At 38.9% G+C, this 19,301-nt stretch overlaps 1 protein-coding gene across 1 annotated transcript; it reads right to left on the reverse strand.

Annotated features, from left to right (window-relative positions):
• Window positions 1-3,837: 3,837 nt before the first annotated feature.
• Window positions 3,838-19,134, reverse strand: bmp7a (bone morphogenetic protein 7a). Its single transcript, XM_079843946.1, has 7 exons — window positions 18,532-19,134; window positions 13,299-13,491; window positions 10,028-10,170; window positions 8,628-8,843; window positions 8,377-8,453; window positions 8,168-8,278; window positions 3,838-4,569 (listed from the first exon to the last, which is right to left on the reverse strand). The coding sequence occupies exons 1-7, from the start codon at window positions 18,926-18,928 to the stop codon at window positions 4,420-4,422; spliced, it is 1,287 nt and encodes a 428-aa protein (XP_079700072.1). The 5' UTR covers window positions 18,929-19,134; the 3' UTR covers window positions 3,838-4,419.
• Window positions 19,135-19,301: the final 167 nt, after the last annotated feature.

A 19,301-nucleotide genomic window follows, 5' to 3' on the forward strand; every position in this document is an offset into this window, starting at 1 on the left:
CGGTGCGCCCGGCACATGGTCTAAAAGGGTTGTACCTAGTCTCTTAATGAGTCATGGGTGTGTTTTGGGCGTAACATGTACAACCCCAAATCAGAATAAGTTGGGACAGTATGGAAAACGCAAATAAAAAAAAAAAGAGAAGTGATTTCTAAATTTACTTTGACTTGTATTTCATTGCAGACATTATGAACACTAAATATTTCATGTTTTGTCTGGTCAACTTCATGTCATTTGTAAATATGCATCCTTTCCTGTCATTCAGACCTGCAACACATTTCAAAAAAAGTTGGGACAGTAAAGCATTTACCACTTTGTAATGTTGCCATTCCTTTTCACAACACTTAAAAGACGTTTAGGGACTGAAGACACCAAGTGATGAAGTGTTTCAGGTGTAATTTTGTCCCATTCTTCCTGCAAACAAGTCTTAAGGTGGGCAACAGTACGGGGTCTTCGTTGTCGCATTTTGCGCTTCAAAATGCGCCACACATTCTCTATTGGAGACAGGTCGGGACTGCAGGCAGGCCAGTCAAGTACCCGTACCCTCATCCTCCGCAGCCAGGACTTTGTAATGTGTGCAGAATGTGGTTTTTGCATTGTCTTGTTGAAATATGCATGGACGTCCCTGGAAAAGATGTCTTCTTGAAGGCAGCATATTATGCTCCAAAATCTCTATGTACTTTTCAGCATTAATGGTGCCTTCACAGAAGTGCAAGTTACCTTTGCCAAGGGCACTGACACAACACCATACCATGGCTTTTGGACTTGTTGCTGGTAACAGTCTGGATGATCCTTTTCTTCTTTGGTCTGGAGCACACGGCGTTCATTCCTCCCAAAAAATACCTCAAATACTGATTCATCTGACCACAGTACACGTTTCCACTGTGTGATGGTCCATCCCAGATGCCTCCGAGCCCAGAGAAGTCGACGGCGCTTCTGGACACTGTTAACATAGGGCTTCCTTTTGGCACAGTACAGTTTTAACTGGCAGTTGTGGATGTAACTACGTATTGTGGTACTTGACAAGGTTTTCCAAAGTAGTCCTGAGTCCATGTGGTGATATCGCTTATAGATGAATGACGATTCTTGATACAGTGTCGCCTGAGGGATCGGAGATCACGGTTGTTCAGCTTAGGCTTGCGCCCTTGTCCTTTACGCACTGAAATTCCTCCAGATTCCTTGAATCTTTTAATTATGTTATGCACTATTGAATGTGAAATATCCAAATATCTTCCTATCTTTCTTTGAGGAACATTGTTTTTAAACATTTTAATAATTTTCTCACGTATTTGTTGGCAAACTGCCGATCCTCGGCCCATCTTTGCTCCTAAAGGATTAGACCTTTCTTGGATGCTGCTTTTTTACCAAATCATAATTACAATCACCTGTTGACATCACCTGTTTCAAATCACATCATTATTTAACCATTTTACCTCATTACTAGCCCTAAATTGCTCCTGTCCCAACTTTTTTCGAAATGTGTTGCAGGGCTGAATGACAGGAAAGGATGCATATTTACAAATGACATGAAGTTGACCAGACAAAACATGAAATATTTTGTGTTCATATTGTCTGCAATGAAATACAAGTCAAAGTAAATTTAGAAATCACTTCTTTTTTTTTATTTGCGTTTTCCATACTGTCCCAACTTTTTCTGATTTGGGGTTGTAATAAACAAATCAGAGTCTCATCTCCCATTCCCTTTAAAAGCCAGTTGTGCTCATGCCATGGCGGATTCGCTATTTGCATGGCGGAATTTGTGAGCGGAAAGACTGAACCCTTCTCCAGAGAGGAATTTATTTTTAATATTTAAAAAATGTTTGTGTGCTGCTGCCCTGTGTGTGTAATAAGAAAAATGTACAAGCGTGCAACCAAAATAACGTTTTATTTTACAACACACCAACAACTCACCTGAACACACCTCGTTTTCAGACCAGCACGCCCATGGGGACACAAATGGGCGCAAATGCATTTGCTATTTAAGCAACGTGGTGTAGGACGTGGAAATGATAACCGCCTCAGGCTGAAACTAGCAAAAAACACTTGCCTTAATCAAGTCTTAATCAAGAAAATATGTTAATTATTGTGTTTTACATTTCATATTATATTACAGTTACTATAATAATAACTACAGTACAATGAAACATTTCATTTTTGAGTGTTTTCAGTTAGCCTTCGGTTAGAAAGATAATAGCTTAATCTAATAGCCTACTAGCTTAGCATAGAGCGCTAACTGGTTAAGAAAAGCCCTTTTAATTTGCCAATACAAGATAGGCCTATCATGAAAATGTTTTTGATCAGGTATTGAGGAATGAGGATCTTGCATAACACTCTTGTATGACACTGTATTCATCAACAACCAAATAAGGGTCAGAACAAATGTATGCACACACACATTGAGTCTAACAGAAATTTAGCATGAGAACCTTTTCTAATGCACGGCATAAGTGTGTCAAATTATTAATGAATGATATCCAAAGTAATTGAAATATATTCATTCAAAATCAATTGCCAGTGGAATTGTAAACACAAAACTCAAAAAATGAGCTTGACCAAACCCCTAAAATGCCAAATCCAGGCAAATGTCTTTTTATTTGCTGAATGACTGATAACTGCTGAGAGAAAACATGTGTTCTTTCATGTATGTGATGAAACCAAAGCGACTCCAAGACAAAATTGAATTTCATATTTTCTGCAGTCATGTTTAATCGAGTGCTGAACATATGTGAAAGGGTTTGTTGAGTGTCCTGAAATAGTGCAATTTTGTGAGGAGGGAAAACATTGCTTCGCCTCATTGTAATGGACACCCATAATTTCCATTTCTAACTCATATCTTGTGCTGAAATACAATGGGGTCTAAAAGTCTGCGACCATGTGGAATTTCTGTGATTCAAAGGGATAGTTCACCCAAAAATGAAAATTAGCCCATAATTTACTCACCCTCAAGTCATCCTAGGTGTGTATATGACATTCTTCTTTCAGACTAATAAAATCTGAGTTATATTACAAAAGTCCCGGCTAATCCAAGCATTAGAATTTGATTAATAGTTGTTTTTGAAGTCCATAAAAAGTGCATCTGCCCATCAAATAAATGCTCCACGCGGCTCCTGGGTGTTAATAAAGGCCTTCTGAAGCGAATCGATGCGTTTGTGTTAGAAAAATATCCATATTTAAAACTTTATAAAGTAAACTTTTGGCCGACCGCCTTCCCTGTTCAATTTATGGAAAAATTGTTGAAAGTTCCCCTGCCGATCGAAAGACTAACGCGACCAGGTAGGCTCGTCATGACGTCACGTACGCATCTTGAGTTTCACTTTCAACATTCAACACTTTTCCACGGAAGTCGGTCGGCCAAAATGTTTCTTGATACATTTTTAAATATGGATATTTTTCTTACACAAACGCGTCGATTTGCTTCAGAAGGCCTTTATTAAATCCCCAGAGCCGCGTGGAGCATGTTATTTGATGGGCAGATGCACTTTTTATGGCCTTCAAAAACAGAGCAACTATTAATAAAATTCTAATGCTTGGATTAGCCTGGACTTTTTTAATATAACTCTGATTGTATTCGTCTGAAAGAAGAATGTCATATACACCTAGGATGACTTGAGGGTGAGTAAATTATGAGCTAATTTTCATTTTTGGGTGAACTATCCCTTTAACATCTCATTTAAGCCTGGAAGTAACCGAATTTGATGTAAAATTACAAATAAATATTTAAGATTATGAATTCTCCCACTGAAACACACAAGATGCTCTATTTTCAAATCATGCTGAAAGGAGGACATACCAAGTACTAAAACATTCTCAAATCCATATTTGTTTTTCATTCTTTTTTTTACTCACATTGTTATGCTTATAATATAATTTTTAAAGGAAAAAATATAAAAAAAATAAAATCATTTTCATTTCACCAAAATACAAACATTTTCACTAGTGGTCTCAGACTTTTTGATAAGGTTAGTCATGGCAAGATTTTTTCCAGAAATTACTTCAGTGAATTATATACATAAATCATGCCATACAAGTGTTTTTTGTAATTAAATCTCTATAGAGCAATGTGCTTAAATCAATTGCATCTTCCCTGGTCAGTCTGGTTAAATCTCTGAGGCCAGTTTTTTTTTCTCTCTGCATCTGCTTATGTCTTCTTTGATACTCTAAACTTGGCTTTCTATACAGAAATGAAAGCCAGAACGCCACACACTTGACTCAGCTGTGGTCAACCTCATACGGTTCCAGGAGTTTTGAGTTTTACATGAAAAAGTATGCTTTGAGTGTATTCTCTTCTAACAGAAAAGTCCAGTTTGGCTCCAGTAATGAGTCTCTTTCCTCCCTGGGCACATGATAGTCAAAAAAATAAGTATTTGCATCCCATATTTTTCCATCCTTTATGAATCCCTCCATCAAGGGCAGAAGTAGTGATTAGTGGCATCCGCAGGCTCTGACGACCATGTTGCGGTACTTTTTCAATATTACATTGGAACTGTCATCGAAATACAAAACGGAAATTCCGTGCAGCTGAGTTGGAGCACAGCAGGGCTTCGGGACTGTTTCTGGGTTTATGAAATGGACCTAGGAAGACCAGAGAAATACATGATTTGAAGTGAAACATTATAATGATAACAACTGCAGAGCATAAGTATATAAATGTTAAATAGTTGAACATAAACTTGTATTACTAATGCCCGTTTCCTGTATAGAACTCCACAGAGAGCTCAGCAAATTTCCAAACAATTAAGGGCTTAATTAAGGGCACTGCGCCCTTAGTCGTTCTAAACCCCGCTTTTAACCCTGGATAGAGGAATGTTTCACACTTGTAATTTAAAAGCATAGGGCTTAGCACCGCTTTTTACCTGGGGTTATGAAACACTTCTCTGGAGCAGGGTTAGCACCAATTTCACAGTCTTAATTGCCTTGTGCATATGCACACCGGGACGATTATTGCACACGATTATCGCCAGCGCTTTTTGAGAATTTTTTTGAACGTGTCTTTGTGTTCATACCCAAACGCTTTTCACTGGCAATGAGCCGAATGAACGTGCGGCCGGCAGCCATCTTGTCACAGGCAGAGTTCTGTGGTACCTGATGTAAGGCGAGTGATCTGCACCAAATCTAGACAGATTTACAAATGGTTTGGTTTCTTACAAACGTTATTAACGTGGCTATAATTATGGATGCTTGAACAAATTATGAAAAAATGTTCATAAGTATACAGTGTCATAACTACATCTCTGACGTTAATAACAAACCAAACAGTTTGAAAATCGGTAGAAAATTTAGCAAGTTATGGTTATTTAAAAAGTGCGTGCACCATGAAAACAATGTTACGAGTGAGCGAGCTGCCGGTGACAAGATGGCCGCCAGGCGCAGACGTCGACCTCCATTGGCCAGCAGCGCGGACGAGACATCTAGCCTTTATTATAGATATCTATGCACAGACCAGCCTCTCTACATTCATCTTGCCTCATTGCATCGTCTTCTTCATCTACTTAATTCCTCTTCGTCATCTTCTTCTTGGGTATCAATGTGTGCTCGGCAAGACTGATTTGTGCTTGAGCGCCACCAAGTCATGTTTTACTGAAACTACAGCAGCTCCAGGCACGTGAACAAAAGCGGCAATCTTATTGGTTGGCTAATTTTAATGTGGCGCGTCAAACCAAAAAAACAAAGCCAAGTTTTGCGTGTCAGTGTGCACACTCAAATTGGCTTGAGGAAGCAATTTCAAGCTTAGATATACCCCCAGTGGGACTACTAATGCTTGGATGATGAGTATGGTAACGAGATGGGTTCACTCCTCCTGAAATTACGTTTGTGAACTTCACTTTGGACAGTCATGTTGTGTACTACATGTTGTGTAAATAGTAGTTTCAGTGTTTGAGGGGGGAAAATGTCAAATTGTGATGGAAAATGACTGGAAATTATGAAAATGAAAAGAAGAGATTGTTAAATTTTTACCTTTATAGTTTGAAAGCTCCATTCCGGAAAAACTTGATAGTACAATGAGCAATATATAAAAAGAGGATGCACAATGCTAGTATGCTTATGTAAACCAGTTGTGTGCTGCGTTCGTCCACAGCAAAGGACACTGACACAGCAAATATGCAAATTAGAATGTTAACCCAAGGTTTAGGAATTTAAGGCTTGTTCACACGAGGACGATTATCGCGCACACTTGGATGATGACGTTTAATGCCTCGTGACTAAACAAAGGGCGCCAATGTGAGTTCTGAACAGAAACGTTAATTTCAAATGACCATTAACCGGTTAATAGCGTTATTTTATCGTTCTCTTCAATATTTTAATTTGGCAGTGACCAATAATGAATAGAGTAGTACAGCATGTGACGTTGACGGATCAAGCGTGAGTGAAATGCCCGCGCACCAGTCATCTATGAATCTACCGGTAACGCAAGTCAGTGTAGAGCGCGCATTTTCATGCCTCAAGTACATTTCTTTCACCACTGAGGTCTACAATGAAAGGTATTGGAGGACATTCTTTTCGTATGTTTAAATAAGCAGTACGGACTTTAAGCTCAAATAGTCTGATTTAGGCTAGTTTGTGGATTTCGTTTAAGCCTATCCAAGTAGGTTACTAGCATCTATCAAACATTTTTCCTATAGTCTTTCAGATTGCCAATACAGGTCAATGTTTTCTATATAGACAGTTGATGCTTCGTATTAAATGGTATGTTATATTGCATTAAATGATCAAGCTTTATTAGCTGACTGAATTTGATTATGTGATGCAAGGACGTGTTGCGCAGTGTTTGCTTTGAAAATACCAGTTGACGGTGCATTAAAAGAGCAATGGTTATCCAGTTTATTTATTCTTTATTCATGCAATTTTTAAAACAAGTCGTGTTGAAAAAAAAGTTATGTACAAAGAATGTTATCACTCTTCTGAAAAGAATAGGCATATAGAGGGCCACTTTCCGCTCCATTAAAACAGGTCAATATTTGTCCCGCTGTTTATGCTTTGTAAATAATGCATGTATTTCTGTTATGGTTTTAAAAATGTTATGAAATAAATATTCAAGTTTAATTATCATGCGTTATATTATTATTGAGTGAAAATAAGTCTTTATTTATACATATTTGTTTAAAGTATAGGCTAAATTAAAATAACGTTATTAACCGTTATTTTTTCAAATCAAACCGTTTTCGGAACAGTAATGTTTAATGAGGAACGCAAAAACGGAAACATTAAAATATCGATTCTGCTCGGAGTGAACCGATTGATATTTTTTTCCGTTTTTAAGCCCTGGTTTGAATCAATGAGATTGCCACTTTTGTTCACGTGCCTGGAGCTGCTGAAGTTACAGTAAAACAAGACTTGGTAGTGCTCAAGCACAACACGGTCTTGCCGAGAACACATTGATACCTAAGAAGAAGACGACGAAGAGGAAGTAAGTATGTATAAGTTCGATGCAACGAGGCAAGATGAATGTAGAGCTGCTGGTCTCTTTGGTGTCTGAACAACTTTATGACAAATGCCGCAGCGACTACAAAAATCTCGATAAGAGGGAGTTGTTATGGAGAGGAATTCTCCATCGAATGGTGAGTTTCCATCAAATCCTATTTGATCTGCAATCAAAATCAAAAGCAGCATCTACTGTCAGGGAGTGAATTTGCACGTGTAAATCGCTTTGGTATGAACACAAAGATGCGTCGAAAGTGCTCCGGTGTGCACACTTAACAGTGTGAAACGTCATTATATGAATATCCAGGATTTATTATTAAACCTGGGTAATTTATGAGCAGTGTGGAACGTGAAGCAAGATAACCCAGGGTTCAGTTTACCTGGGGTTTAGAATGGCCCACGGGTAACTATTTCAAGTGTGAAAAGCCCTTTAGAATACCTTGGCTCACAATTTTTTTACCAGTGAGATATGATGTTATTGACGTGTCGCCATATTTGAGTTGGGCTTTATGTACTTGAGTTGATCAATAATTTGATTTGATTTGATTGTATAACCGCTTAAATTTTGCTCAGTTTTGGACCCTATTGATTTTCATTGTGTGAACAAAAAGAGGCGAAACATTTGAATATCATTGTGTAAGAGAGACAATTATATGATATTGGAATGACACGTTGATCATTAAATGATGAAAAAATTATAATTATTGGGTTAACCATTCATTTAACAGAATTTTTTTTTTGTAGGACTCACCAGTGTCTGTACAATAGCATGGTTTGTGGCATTCATATAAGAGTTCAAAGGAAACACACATTCTCCTTCACAGTAGTACGCAGCGTAACCCTCTGGAGCAATGATCCAGTCCTGGAAACGAAAAAAAAGATAGAAGAGAAGAGATGAGAAAGTTTAGAGGAGATAAAGGCATACAATGAAAGGTGTCTGAAACAGGAAGCTCACTGTACCTGCCATCCCAGATCTCTGAAGCTGACATAGAGTTCATGCTTCTTGCAGCCTTGTTTGGGGTCTACACTGGCACCGTCTGCATAGAACAGGAGGAAGGATTATTATATGTAGCACATTTGTATGTTTATTAGAGTTAGGTAGTATGATGGTATATATGTCCGATGGTAGAAATTAAATAAAAAAATGCATAAGGCTGAAAATTACAACAATTAACTAAGACAAGATAACATTGTATTGTAAGAAGTGTTACCTGTGGCCTCGGCTGTCTTTAAAGCCACCTGGCTGGGTGCAACACCAGGTTTGGGGTTTTTAGAACGGTGGTGACCCCTCTGTTTGTTTCCTGATGCTGAGCGTACACTACGGAGGTGGATTCCTGACGCTTTCAAAAACGCCACCATAAACGGCTGCTTATTCTGAGGTCCACTGCTGCCCACCAGACCTGCTCTCCTTGGGTTCATTCTTTGACCTACAGAGGGCGACAGTGAGTTGCATGATTACTTTAAGATAAATATTCTGCTTATGAGTTATCATGTCATTCCAATAGTTTGTTTTTGCTGTCCCGAACATTTTTCAAAATATCTTAATTTGTCTTTCACAGAGGAAAGAAATTCATACAGGTTTGGAACGACATGATGGTGAATAAATGATGACAGAATTTTCATTTTTGCCAACTATTCATCTAAAGGGTTAGTTGACCCAAAAATAAAAAATTATGTAATGAATTACTCACCCTCATGTTGTTCCAAATATGTAAGACTTTCGTTCATCTTTGGAACACAAATGAAGATCTTTTTAATGAAATCTGAGAGTTTTCTGTCTATCAGTTGACAACCTACACAACGACCACTTTCAAGCTCCAGAAAGGTAGTAAAAACATTGGAGATTAATGCTGCCTTCACATGCTATCGGAATTATCGTAAATACTAGTTTCCTAGTTAATAAATAGGACCTGAACGCCCTCTCAAGTCGAAATTTGAATGCAATGAACTCGTATTCTCGACTTCCGAGGTGGGAAGTAGGAAATGTCCGATAGCATGTGAAGGCAGCATCAGACAAGATGTTGGATATTAATATTTTGCAAATAAAGTGGTAAATTATGTTTTGTTTTGTTTTTGCGCAAACAAAGCAATCCCGACTTCATTCACGAGATCACACTTACATCAAATTAAATAGAGTAAAGATTATGCGTATTTGGCGTGCTGCCCGGGGGAGGGCTCCGGGCTCTGAATTTTGGCCCGAACCCAGAGTATCACAACCCACAAGCTCCACTTGTGTTTAATTAAGTTTAATGATCTACTCCACCTGAAATTTGTTAATAAAACATCACTAAAGTTAAGGTAAAACCATTGGAGTCACATGGATTACTTTTTTGATGCCTTTACTACCTTTCTGTGGCTTGAAAGTTTCAATAGTTGCATAGGCTGTCAGTGGAGGGACAGAAAGCTATCAGATTTCATTAAGAAGATCTTAATTTGTGTTCCGAAGATGAACGAAAGTCTTTCAGGTTTGAAACGACATGAGGGTGAATAATTAATGACAGAATTTTCGTTTTTGGGTGAACTAACCCTTTAAGTACTATAATGCCATATAGTAGGATGGTAGTTTGGCAGGTTATGTTATAAAGATATCTTGATATTTGAAGTTACTTACCATGTGCTGTTTCTAGAGAAAGTTGCAGTCCCAAGTTCTGACCAGGGTTTATGACCCAGTGGTTGCTGGTGACCGTGAGGTCAAATACCAGCCATCCCTCTTCTGCCGCCCATATCACTCGTGAGTCTAGCAGGTACAACTCCCTAAGCAGGGTCAGAAAAGGTCATATATGGGTCAATGGGAACAAGATACATGCTGAACTTTAATTTTTTTATTTGTTCAAATAACAAACACATTATGACTAAGCACCACTAACTACAGACATAGGGCCCTATTTTAACGATCTGAAACGCAAGTGTCAAAGCGCGAAGCGCAAGTAACTTTGTGGGCGGGTCTCGGCGCTGTTGCTATTTTCCCGGCGGGATAAATGGCTCTTGCGCCCGGCGCAAATCTAAAATGGGTTTGTCTGAAGTAGCTTCATTATTCATAGGTGTGGTTTGGGCGTAACGTGAATAAACCAATCCGAGCGTCATCCAACATTCCCTTTAAAAGCAGGTGCGCAAGTTCCATTATGGATTGCTATTATTATGGCGTATTTACCAGGCGCACGCCAGGAGCGGTTCACAGCCGAGGAGACTGATGTTCTTGTAAGAGCAGTGAAAGACAGATAAGTGAAGTTGTAATGTTGTACATTATGGTAAAGGTGATTTCACAGTCTTTTTTTTTTTTCAGTCTTTCAGTTTTTTCAGTTTTTCAGTCGATTTTTTTTCCTGGTTCTTGACGGACAAACCAATTTGTCAGATGTCCTTATATACATATATGTCTTGCCACTATTGGGCAAACAGGTCTTATCCTTAATTATTACAATTAGCCTGAATCATTTGCAATCTAGATTTATGCCTATTTTTTCACATCTTCGTGGCACACCACAATGATTTCCGTCATCTCATGTGTTAATATTTTTTTAGTGTAACAATTTATGATTTGCAAAAATAACTGTTGCATCTGTGTAGGTTACATGAGCAAAGTGTATGCGCGTTGTGCACGCTATACATTATGGTCAAGCATGCGCCCTTAAAATAGCATAATGAACAACGCGCAACGCGCCACTGACTTTAGACTAGGTTTTTTCTGGTCAGTGGCGCAATTGTTTAATGGAACAGCAAAATAGCACCAGGGATTGTTTGCGCCGGAACACGCCTCCTTTTTTGCGCTGAACCGCCCAGGGAGCGCAAGTTCATTCACTAGTTTAGCGACGTGCTTCTGTGGAGGGAAAAGAGCGCTTTGCGCGGGTGCAAAATAGGAATGACACATGCGTCGGTGTACAAAGTCAATTGCGCTGGGTGCAAGATAGGGCCCATAGAATGATTAGATCTTCTAATTTAAGTAGTGAATTTAATTTATCTATATCTATCTATCTATAACATTAGCTAAATTTCTCAGGCAAAAAAAGGTCTATTCATTGTCAATGGTGTACCCTGCTGAAAAAGCCAGTATAAACACGGCATGAATTTGGTTTATTCTGGTTGAAGCTGGTATAGTGCAAGTCTAGCTGGTGGACCAGCATAGTCATGCTGTTCTCAAGCAAAACAGCTGGTGTAGCTGGTCCACAGGTACTCCCGCTTCCCCTTGAGGTGACCAGCAAACCAGCAAACAACATCCCATGCATGTCCTAGCATGCAAAACATACCTTATGCTGGTGACCAGCAATGTTGGGTTTTTCAGCACGGTAGAAATATATAACGCATAGCTCACACATAGTTCACTTTCAAACCAAGCAGCTTCCTGGTCAACACAGCGAATCTGTAAGACCAACCAAAAATATAAAATTGGCCAGACAACGGTAAATGTGGCCATGTGTCTCAGTGAGACTTTTACTTCAGTGTAGTTTACATGTAAATCGTCATTCATAATGTAGTCGAATTTGAGCGTCATTAGCATTAACATCATGATTTCTTCATGAGGTTTCCTTTGCAGACAAGGAAATGAGAAGCTAAAATGCCATCTCATGCCAGAACTTGTTATCCTTCTCAGATAAAGATAACACAAAATAAGCTCTATTCCATGAGATAAAAACTTGAGGTCTGGCTCATATGACCCATAAAATCAAAAACAACTGACGCTGCACAGGCAACAACATGTTTCCAAGACAGCTCGAAATTCTCTCTGATTAAATGTGATGTTACTTAAAAGACATCAGATTGTCCTCCGGTGATGAAAACGGGGCTTCTGGATGGCTCTCCTGAACAATGACTTGACTTACAGGTAGGATTTCAAACCTTGAGGGCATCAGGAGACTAGGTGTCTAGTCGCCTTGCTGTCTGTGCGCATCAACGGGGTGAACCGTCTCTGCATGACAATGGGAGAGGTGCAGGAAGGATGATTCACAATGGGTGGTCTTCACAGGGAATGTGTGCATCGGGGGTGGATAATGCTTTAGTGTGCATGTAATTTAGGACAAGCAATTGGAGAACTCAAGAGAGACAGTCTGTCTGGGCACGTCTCACCTGGAGGACTTCTTCAGGTTTTTCATTTTACGGACACAATCAGAACTTTCAAGAAGAAGTGTGATCAAGGATGAGGGAATGAAGGGGAAATCATTTTGAGTGGAGAACGGGGTGTTTCTCCAGATGTCAGGGGCAGAGAACCTCCCTTCCACTGAGGACTTTGCATCTCGATAATTGACAGTAATGGCTTTGTAATGGCGGCTGCCCTCACTGCTTGTTAGCGGCCACACCGTAAATCAGACTGAGGAATTCTGTGGGAGCCCTGGCACAAGACATGTACTGTTGGGCAGACAAATCAGTGTGTGTGTGTGTGTGTGTGTGTGTGTGTGTGTGTGTGTGTGTGTGTGTGTGTGTGTGTGTGTGTGTGTGTGTGTGTGTGTGTGTGTGTGTGTGTGTGTGTGTGAGTGTAGGTCCATCCCTCCCACATTTAGGCTTAAAAAGTGTGAGTGGTGGCATATGTTTCATTTCAGACATCTCCCTGTGTTTTTTATTATGACCAGAGCCTGCTCTATTAAAAACCTAACCAAATTGAACATACCAAAGTCGTGAATTTTACATATCTGAAAAATTATATCCTTAACTTACAGCCGACACATAAATAACCAAACCATTAAAGGCCCAGGGCAAACAGATGCACATCAAAATTAAAAGTCAACGTGAAACACCATGTCCATTTTACTTCCATTATCGGACATATTTTACAATAGAACAGATTTTCAATGAAAGGATGAGATTTGATATTACAAATAATGTTTTAAGCGATGTCATGGGCTGAATGGCCAAACACACGTTTTTTTTTCCTAATATATTTCATAATGACATACCTTTTGGACTGCTGTTGAAGCACCTGGAACACACTGACATGGAATGTCTCATTTTCATAACGCTCATGCACAAAGTCCTTGTAGATACGGAACTCTGCGGCAGTCACGGTTTCACCCACTGGGATGCGGGAGAGGTCAAAGCGGAACTCTCTACGGTGCTGATGATACAAATGGAGTTCTTCTTCTGGATCCACTTCAGAAAGGGGGAGATGAATGAGTTAATACTGTTAATAGGTATGAAATGTAATTTAACTGTCCTTCAAAAACAAAACAAAATTCTATTATAATTTAATTTAGCTGCACATAAACATACAATTATCTATTAATATTATTAAAGGGATAGTTCACCCAAAAATTTAAATGATAAAGTTTTAAATATGGTTATTTTTCTTACACAAACCCATCGATTAGCTTCAGAAGGCTTTTACTAACCCCCCGAGCCATGTGGATTACTTTTATAATGGATGCATTTTTTTGAGCTTCAAATTTTGGTCTGGCATTCACTGCGATTATAATGCTTGGATGAGCCAGGATATTTTTTTTTATATAACTCCGATTGCATTCGTCTGAAAGAAGAATGTCATATATACCTTGGATGGCTTGAGGGTGAGTAAATCATTTTCTTTTTTTGGGTGAATTATCGCTTTAATGTTAGCTGTTTTAAGACAATAATGTGGAAATTAGTCACAGTGTGACTGTCCATTATGTGGTCAGAAATATTATTTAAAATACTTTTATTATCTAATTGGTGTCTATTTTCTTTGTGTCACAGTCCACATTCATTTTTCACCAATATTGAGTTTGTGGAGTGACATCCATAATCAGTGTTATTAACTGATATTTTGCATGGAATGTTTTCTATTTAAAATGTCAGACTCTGTGCCTAGTTGGTTTGGTGTCAATGCAAACTACAAGCTTTTGTCTCATTTAACTTCACAGTGCCGCTGCCAGCTAATGAGTACACACACTCACACCACAGCATAAGTCACTATTACCCAGACTTCATTCTGTCAGAAACACAGTGGAGTCACACTGAACGCTTACGCTTGATTGCCTCACCCACATCACTGTGTCCAAAAAAGAAATGTTTGCTTCCATAAGCTAGTGATTGATCTGGGCGCTGGGTACCCTGGGGAGTGAAGCTGGGGGAGAAACCACAGGCCCTGCACCCACCCACCATAGACTTCAATCACACACATGTGCCAACCACAAGAAAAGCTCTGTTAAAGGCCTGGCCCGGAAACCAACGGTGCCCCATTTAAACATATACGTAATGGATACACATGCATGTTCAGATAGTATATTGGTGGCTCAGATGGAGACTCCTTGCCATGCTAACCTGAGAGACCTGTTAACTGTGGTAAATTAATCAAATACCGGATAAGGAAGAGGTCTTAAGTAGCATCTGGCTTGTTTAAAATATTCTAGATATGGTTGACCACATCTGGGACAAGGTTGTTCCTATCCTGTTGAAAGACCACCATATCACCCAGCATATGTTGGGTTGTGGATGCTGGGATCAACTAGCTTCCCCAAAGAAACCAGCTTGACCATTCCAGCATAACATTCTGAAACAACAGTTCCAAGCTATTTTTTTCAGTGGGGTAGGCCTCATTTCCTCTTTTGTTGGCAATAGGCATCTGGATCTGTGTTAATTCACACCCATAAACAGCAAGAGAGGCTCAAATAAAGTATCTCCATGAGTGCAGAGAAAAAAAAAATCATAATGAAGTCTTGGCCGACACAGACTTAACCCCCATGTTGTTTCCACCCAGCCCTAACCCAGCTGAGGCCATCCTCAGAATTTCCAGTCTGACGGTGGCATGAGCAGAACATTTCCTGGAGGTATTGCGCTGTTTTTTACAATGCTAACCAGTCTGTCGTCCTTGAGTACCACCCCTCCACTCACTCCAAGGTTTTCAAGTAACCTCCTGCAGGTATTCAGGGAAACAGTCCTGATGATTCCTCATCTTTACATACACATCCTGTTTGTGAGTTCATGACATCCTATGCTAGGGAACAGTGATGCATTTGAGTGTTTTCCAACATCTCACTATCTTGCAAGAGCGCGGTTACAGGGGGAAGCACTCTGAGAGCAAGAACTCTGAGGTATGTGCATACTCAAAATATCGAGTCATTTGTTTGACCGCAATTAAACAGTGGAAAGAAAAACATGGGTATTTTATGGAGGCAATAATTGCTTGTAAGGTTTGGTGCGTTTATGTGAAATACCATGATGCAATGATCTGCACTCAGATATGCATGCAGCACCATGTGCTGTGTTCTAACACTTAATCCTTGATCTGAGGACAGGCATGAGGGCCAATACACTTGGCAGAACAACCAGTTTGAATTGTTTTAATCTCTGTTGAGTAAAAATAATCATTACACTTGCAGATGCAAGCCATTTTCTGTTGTGGGATATGTGCTATCAATCAATTAAAGGTTTTAATAAAATGAATTACATCAATCAATCAATCAATCAATATTTGCTTAGAAAAGCCCCCAAAAGACGATTCAAAGGTATTTAAAACATTGAATAAACTTTACAAATAGTGGCTTTAGAAGTTAACAAGAGAGCATTCTATTGTCTCCATGCTAGGCTAAATGCTAAACAGACAATGACAAATGTGTTTTCTGAGATGGCTGAAAAACTAATTGGGGGTCTAATCGGCTTTTGATGGCGAGGCAAGAAATCTGAGGTAAAATCTGCTTACTTTCTTTAAAATCAGCTTATGAACAAAAACAGGTGGATTTGTACACTGCGTGTTGTGCATGCTTCTACTTGGAGTTTAGAGTTGCATGGAATTTGGATTAACAATTCACATAAGGGATCGCTGTTCATTTATGTTTGGTTATGACAATCTTGGTTGACTTTTTATCTTAAATGTAAACTGATTAGGTGTCTGCTGCAGCCTTTTATTCCATGTCAAACACTTCATTTAATTGAGTTTTTTTGGTTTAAAAACATGCCAGTCTAAATAGGCCAAATAAGCGTGAAAGGTCTTGATTCTGATAAGAAAAGTTGTGGAGGATTTTAACATTTTCATTATTAGGAGCATCAGTGTCTGTGTCAAACTTCTATGTGAAACACGTAAACATGGAAAACGGGAGTCATTTTTACCACAAGCTGCTCTATGAGGTCACAACCAGGTTACTGGAAAACCACAACCTCTTTGTAAATTAAAACTAGAAAAGGAAAGTTTGGGAAAGCAAACTTTGATGTTAGCTTGACAACGCATTGTATATGATTTTAAAATGTATTTTTTTTATTATGTCCATTTCAACCAGTTTAAATGGAATCTTGTTCTGTCAAAATTAACACATTAATATTTTAGATAGTTGGACTGAAAAAAAATCTTGACTTGAAGTTTAAAACCATTTAAAGGCTATAAACATTGTGCAGTTTGGAGAGAGGTTGAAGTTTATATAATCAATGTGTGCTATACTCTTTGGAAGCTTAAAGAGCGATTTCAGATTTGAAGGGATGCCTAAGAAGTTGCTACAGTGCTGGTTGCTTGGTAGTTGGTAGGCCTTTAAAGGTGTTTCCTAAGGGGAGTTGCAAATGTTTTATTGCTACATGGTTGCTAAGATGCTCTGAGTAGTTGCTAGGGTGGGCTCCAGGGTGATTATTCTGCCAGACATCAGAAAGAAAACACCCTGTGCTACACCAGCCCGATCACCCCTTCCAACACTGATTACAAACACATCGTAAGCCTGCCCTCTCATTAAATGTGTAGAATATTTGATGAAATTCATTTGATGAAATTCTAGTGTGTTGGAATACTTTTTTCCTTGTGCAAAGGAAACAAAGACATGAATTGGGTTCAAGAAATGTTCAAGGAATTCACTGACCAAATCTTGCCCTTGTGGACTTAATAATTACACACTTTGGCAAACACATTTGCATCATTAGTTTCACGCAACTGCACTCATGTCCACATCTCTGAATAAAATTAAAGCCCTGTCTTTCAAATATTCAGCATCTCTTTCGACCACACACATTCAAACTTTTCACACACACTAAGAGGTCTAGTCTTGAAAGTAAGAGTGTTTGGATGATGTATGTGACCCTCCATGTCTACTGCCCTCAGCACTCTCCAAAAAATGCCTCCCTAAATCCTAGTCATGCGAAACAAAGCCCCATTAAACCCCATGTCTCAGAGCTTTGAGGGGATTCTGTGGAAATTGGATACACGGTTGCTGCCATTACATTTAACAGTGTTGAATAAGTCAATTTAGGAAAGTAAAAAAAAAAAACGTTACAGCATGTACTATGTTAATAACAGTAAATTATGCATAATTACAAGTAACTAACCCTACCTGTAACTCTAAAGTATATGTATGTAATTAATTGATATTACTCAGTACTTATTTGAGTAAGTACAATGTAATGGTCACCTTAAAATAAAGTGTAACCAATAAAAATAAAATAAAGCATCACATTTTGTATCTCTCTTAAATGGAATTACTGCAAAACACATTATTTGGATTTTAAATGCAGCTGCTATTCCAGATTTGGGCATACATTTGCTTAACACATTGAATATTAAGAGCTTTGATTAATAACACACATCTAATACTATAAAACACTTTATCATAAAAGAAAGGTTCAAAGTAGAAGCAAAAGCACACAACACACAAAAAGGGTGTCAAATTTGTACCTTTAGGGGTACAACTTGCTTGTCCCTGGGGCAGTACCCTTAACATGACATTTATGTAGGACACCCTTTTTACCTTAGAGCACAAATACGTACCTTAAGCTACTACTGCTAAACTAATGAACATTTTTGTGGTAAAAAGGTACAAAGACATCATTTTAAGGGTACTGCCCCAAGGACAAGCTGTTGTACCCTTAAAGGTACAATTTTGACACCCTTTTTTTCTCTGTGTGAATGATTATTTTTAAATATAGGCTACCTATAATGTAAATAAACAAGAGACAAACAAAACTTTTTGTCATCTCCAAAGAATCATAGTTCTCAAGAACCCAATACAATCAAAATGTTTTTTGATAGGAAGAGGCTTGACCTAAATACCTATATATATATATATATATATATATATATATATATATATATATATATATATATATATATATATATATATATAGCTATATAAAATTCTAAGTGGTTTATGCAATCCACCAAGATCATATCCTCTTTGTTAAAGATCATATCCTCTTTGTTAAACTGATTAAATTGCGATATGATAACTGATCTGATCTGCTCACCCAGATTGACAAAGCTCATCACCATGTCGGCATCGCTGAGAAAGCGACTGTCCTGTTGGGTCATCATCGGGGGTCCCGGGGTCGTGTATGCCGGTTCATAAGAGTACGCAATCCCGCTGCGCAGATCTCCATCCTCCAGGATGGCGTTATACAGATCCAGCATGTACATGGGAGCTGCGGTGCGTCTCTCGTGTAGGAGCGGACGGGGCCGGTGCGGCAGCCCGAGGATGGAGAGGATCTCCCGCTGCATCTCCCTGCGCTCCTGGCTCTTCAACCGCCGCTGGATGAAGCTGGACTGAATGTCATTATCCAGGGTGAAGTTAGCTTGCATTGCGTCCGCGAGCACACTGCAACCCCACGCCACTATCAAAGTTGAGATCAGCTGCGCTGGAATCATATTTATTAACGTATTCTTTAAAAAATATAAGAAAGATTAAGTCCTCAGTTGATTAGATAACTTGACGTCTTGCTACTTCATTTGATTATATCATGAAGCTGAGTTGAGTTTTATAATGAATAGCTATACTGAATGTGTTGAATAATCCAGTCCGGAGATAAATCCAGCATGATCTGTAATGTTGCATTGATGGTCTCGTTGCTTCTGCTGTTGTCTACACGCTTTAAATAGCCCGCTGAAGCTCGTGGGTGGGGCGCGCGCACATGGGCTGTCTTTTAGTAAACAACAGCATAAACATAGAAAACATAGAAAATTATGTCCTGATTAGTAAAGGCACATTTGCATAGCCTACGTTATTATAATAAGGGGTCAG

This window comes from Gobio gobio (genome assembly GCF_949357685.1).
Source record: "Gobio gobio genome assembly, chromosome: 19".
NCBI lineage: Eukaryota > Metazoa > Chordata > Actinopteri > Cypriniformes > Gobionidae > Gobio > Gobio gobio.

Coding starts and splice junctions, on each gene's coding strand:
- bmp7a (XM_079843946.1), bottom strand. CDS start 18,928: ATGATTCCAGCGCAGCTGATCTCAACTTTGATAGTGGCGTGGGGTTGC. Junction 8,454..8,627: donor AAAGACAGCCGAGGCCACAG/GTAACACTTCTT, acceptor TGTTCTATGCAG/ACGGTGCCAGTGTAGACCCC. Junction 4,570..8,167: donor ATGCTATTGTACAGACACTG/GTGAGTCCTACA, acceptor TGGTCTTCCTAG/GTCCATTTCATAAACCCAGA.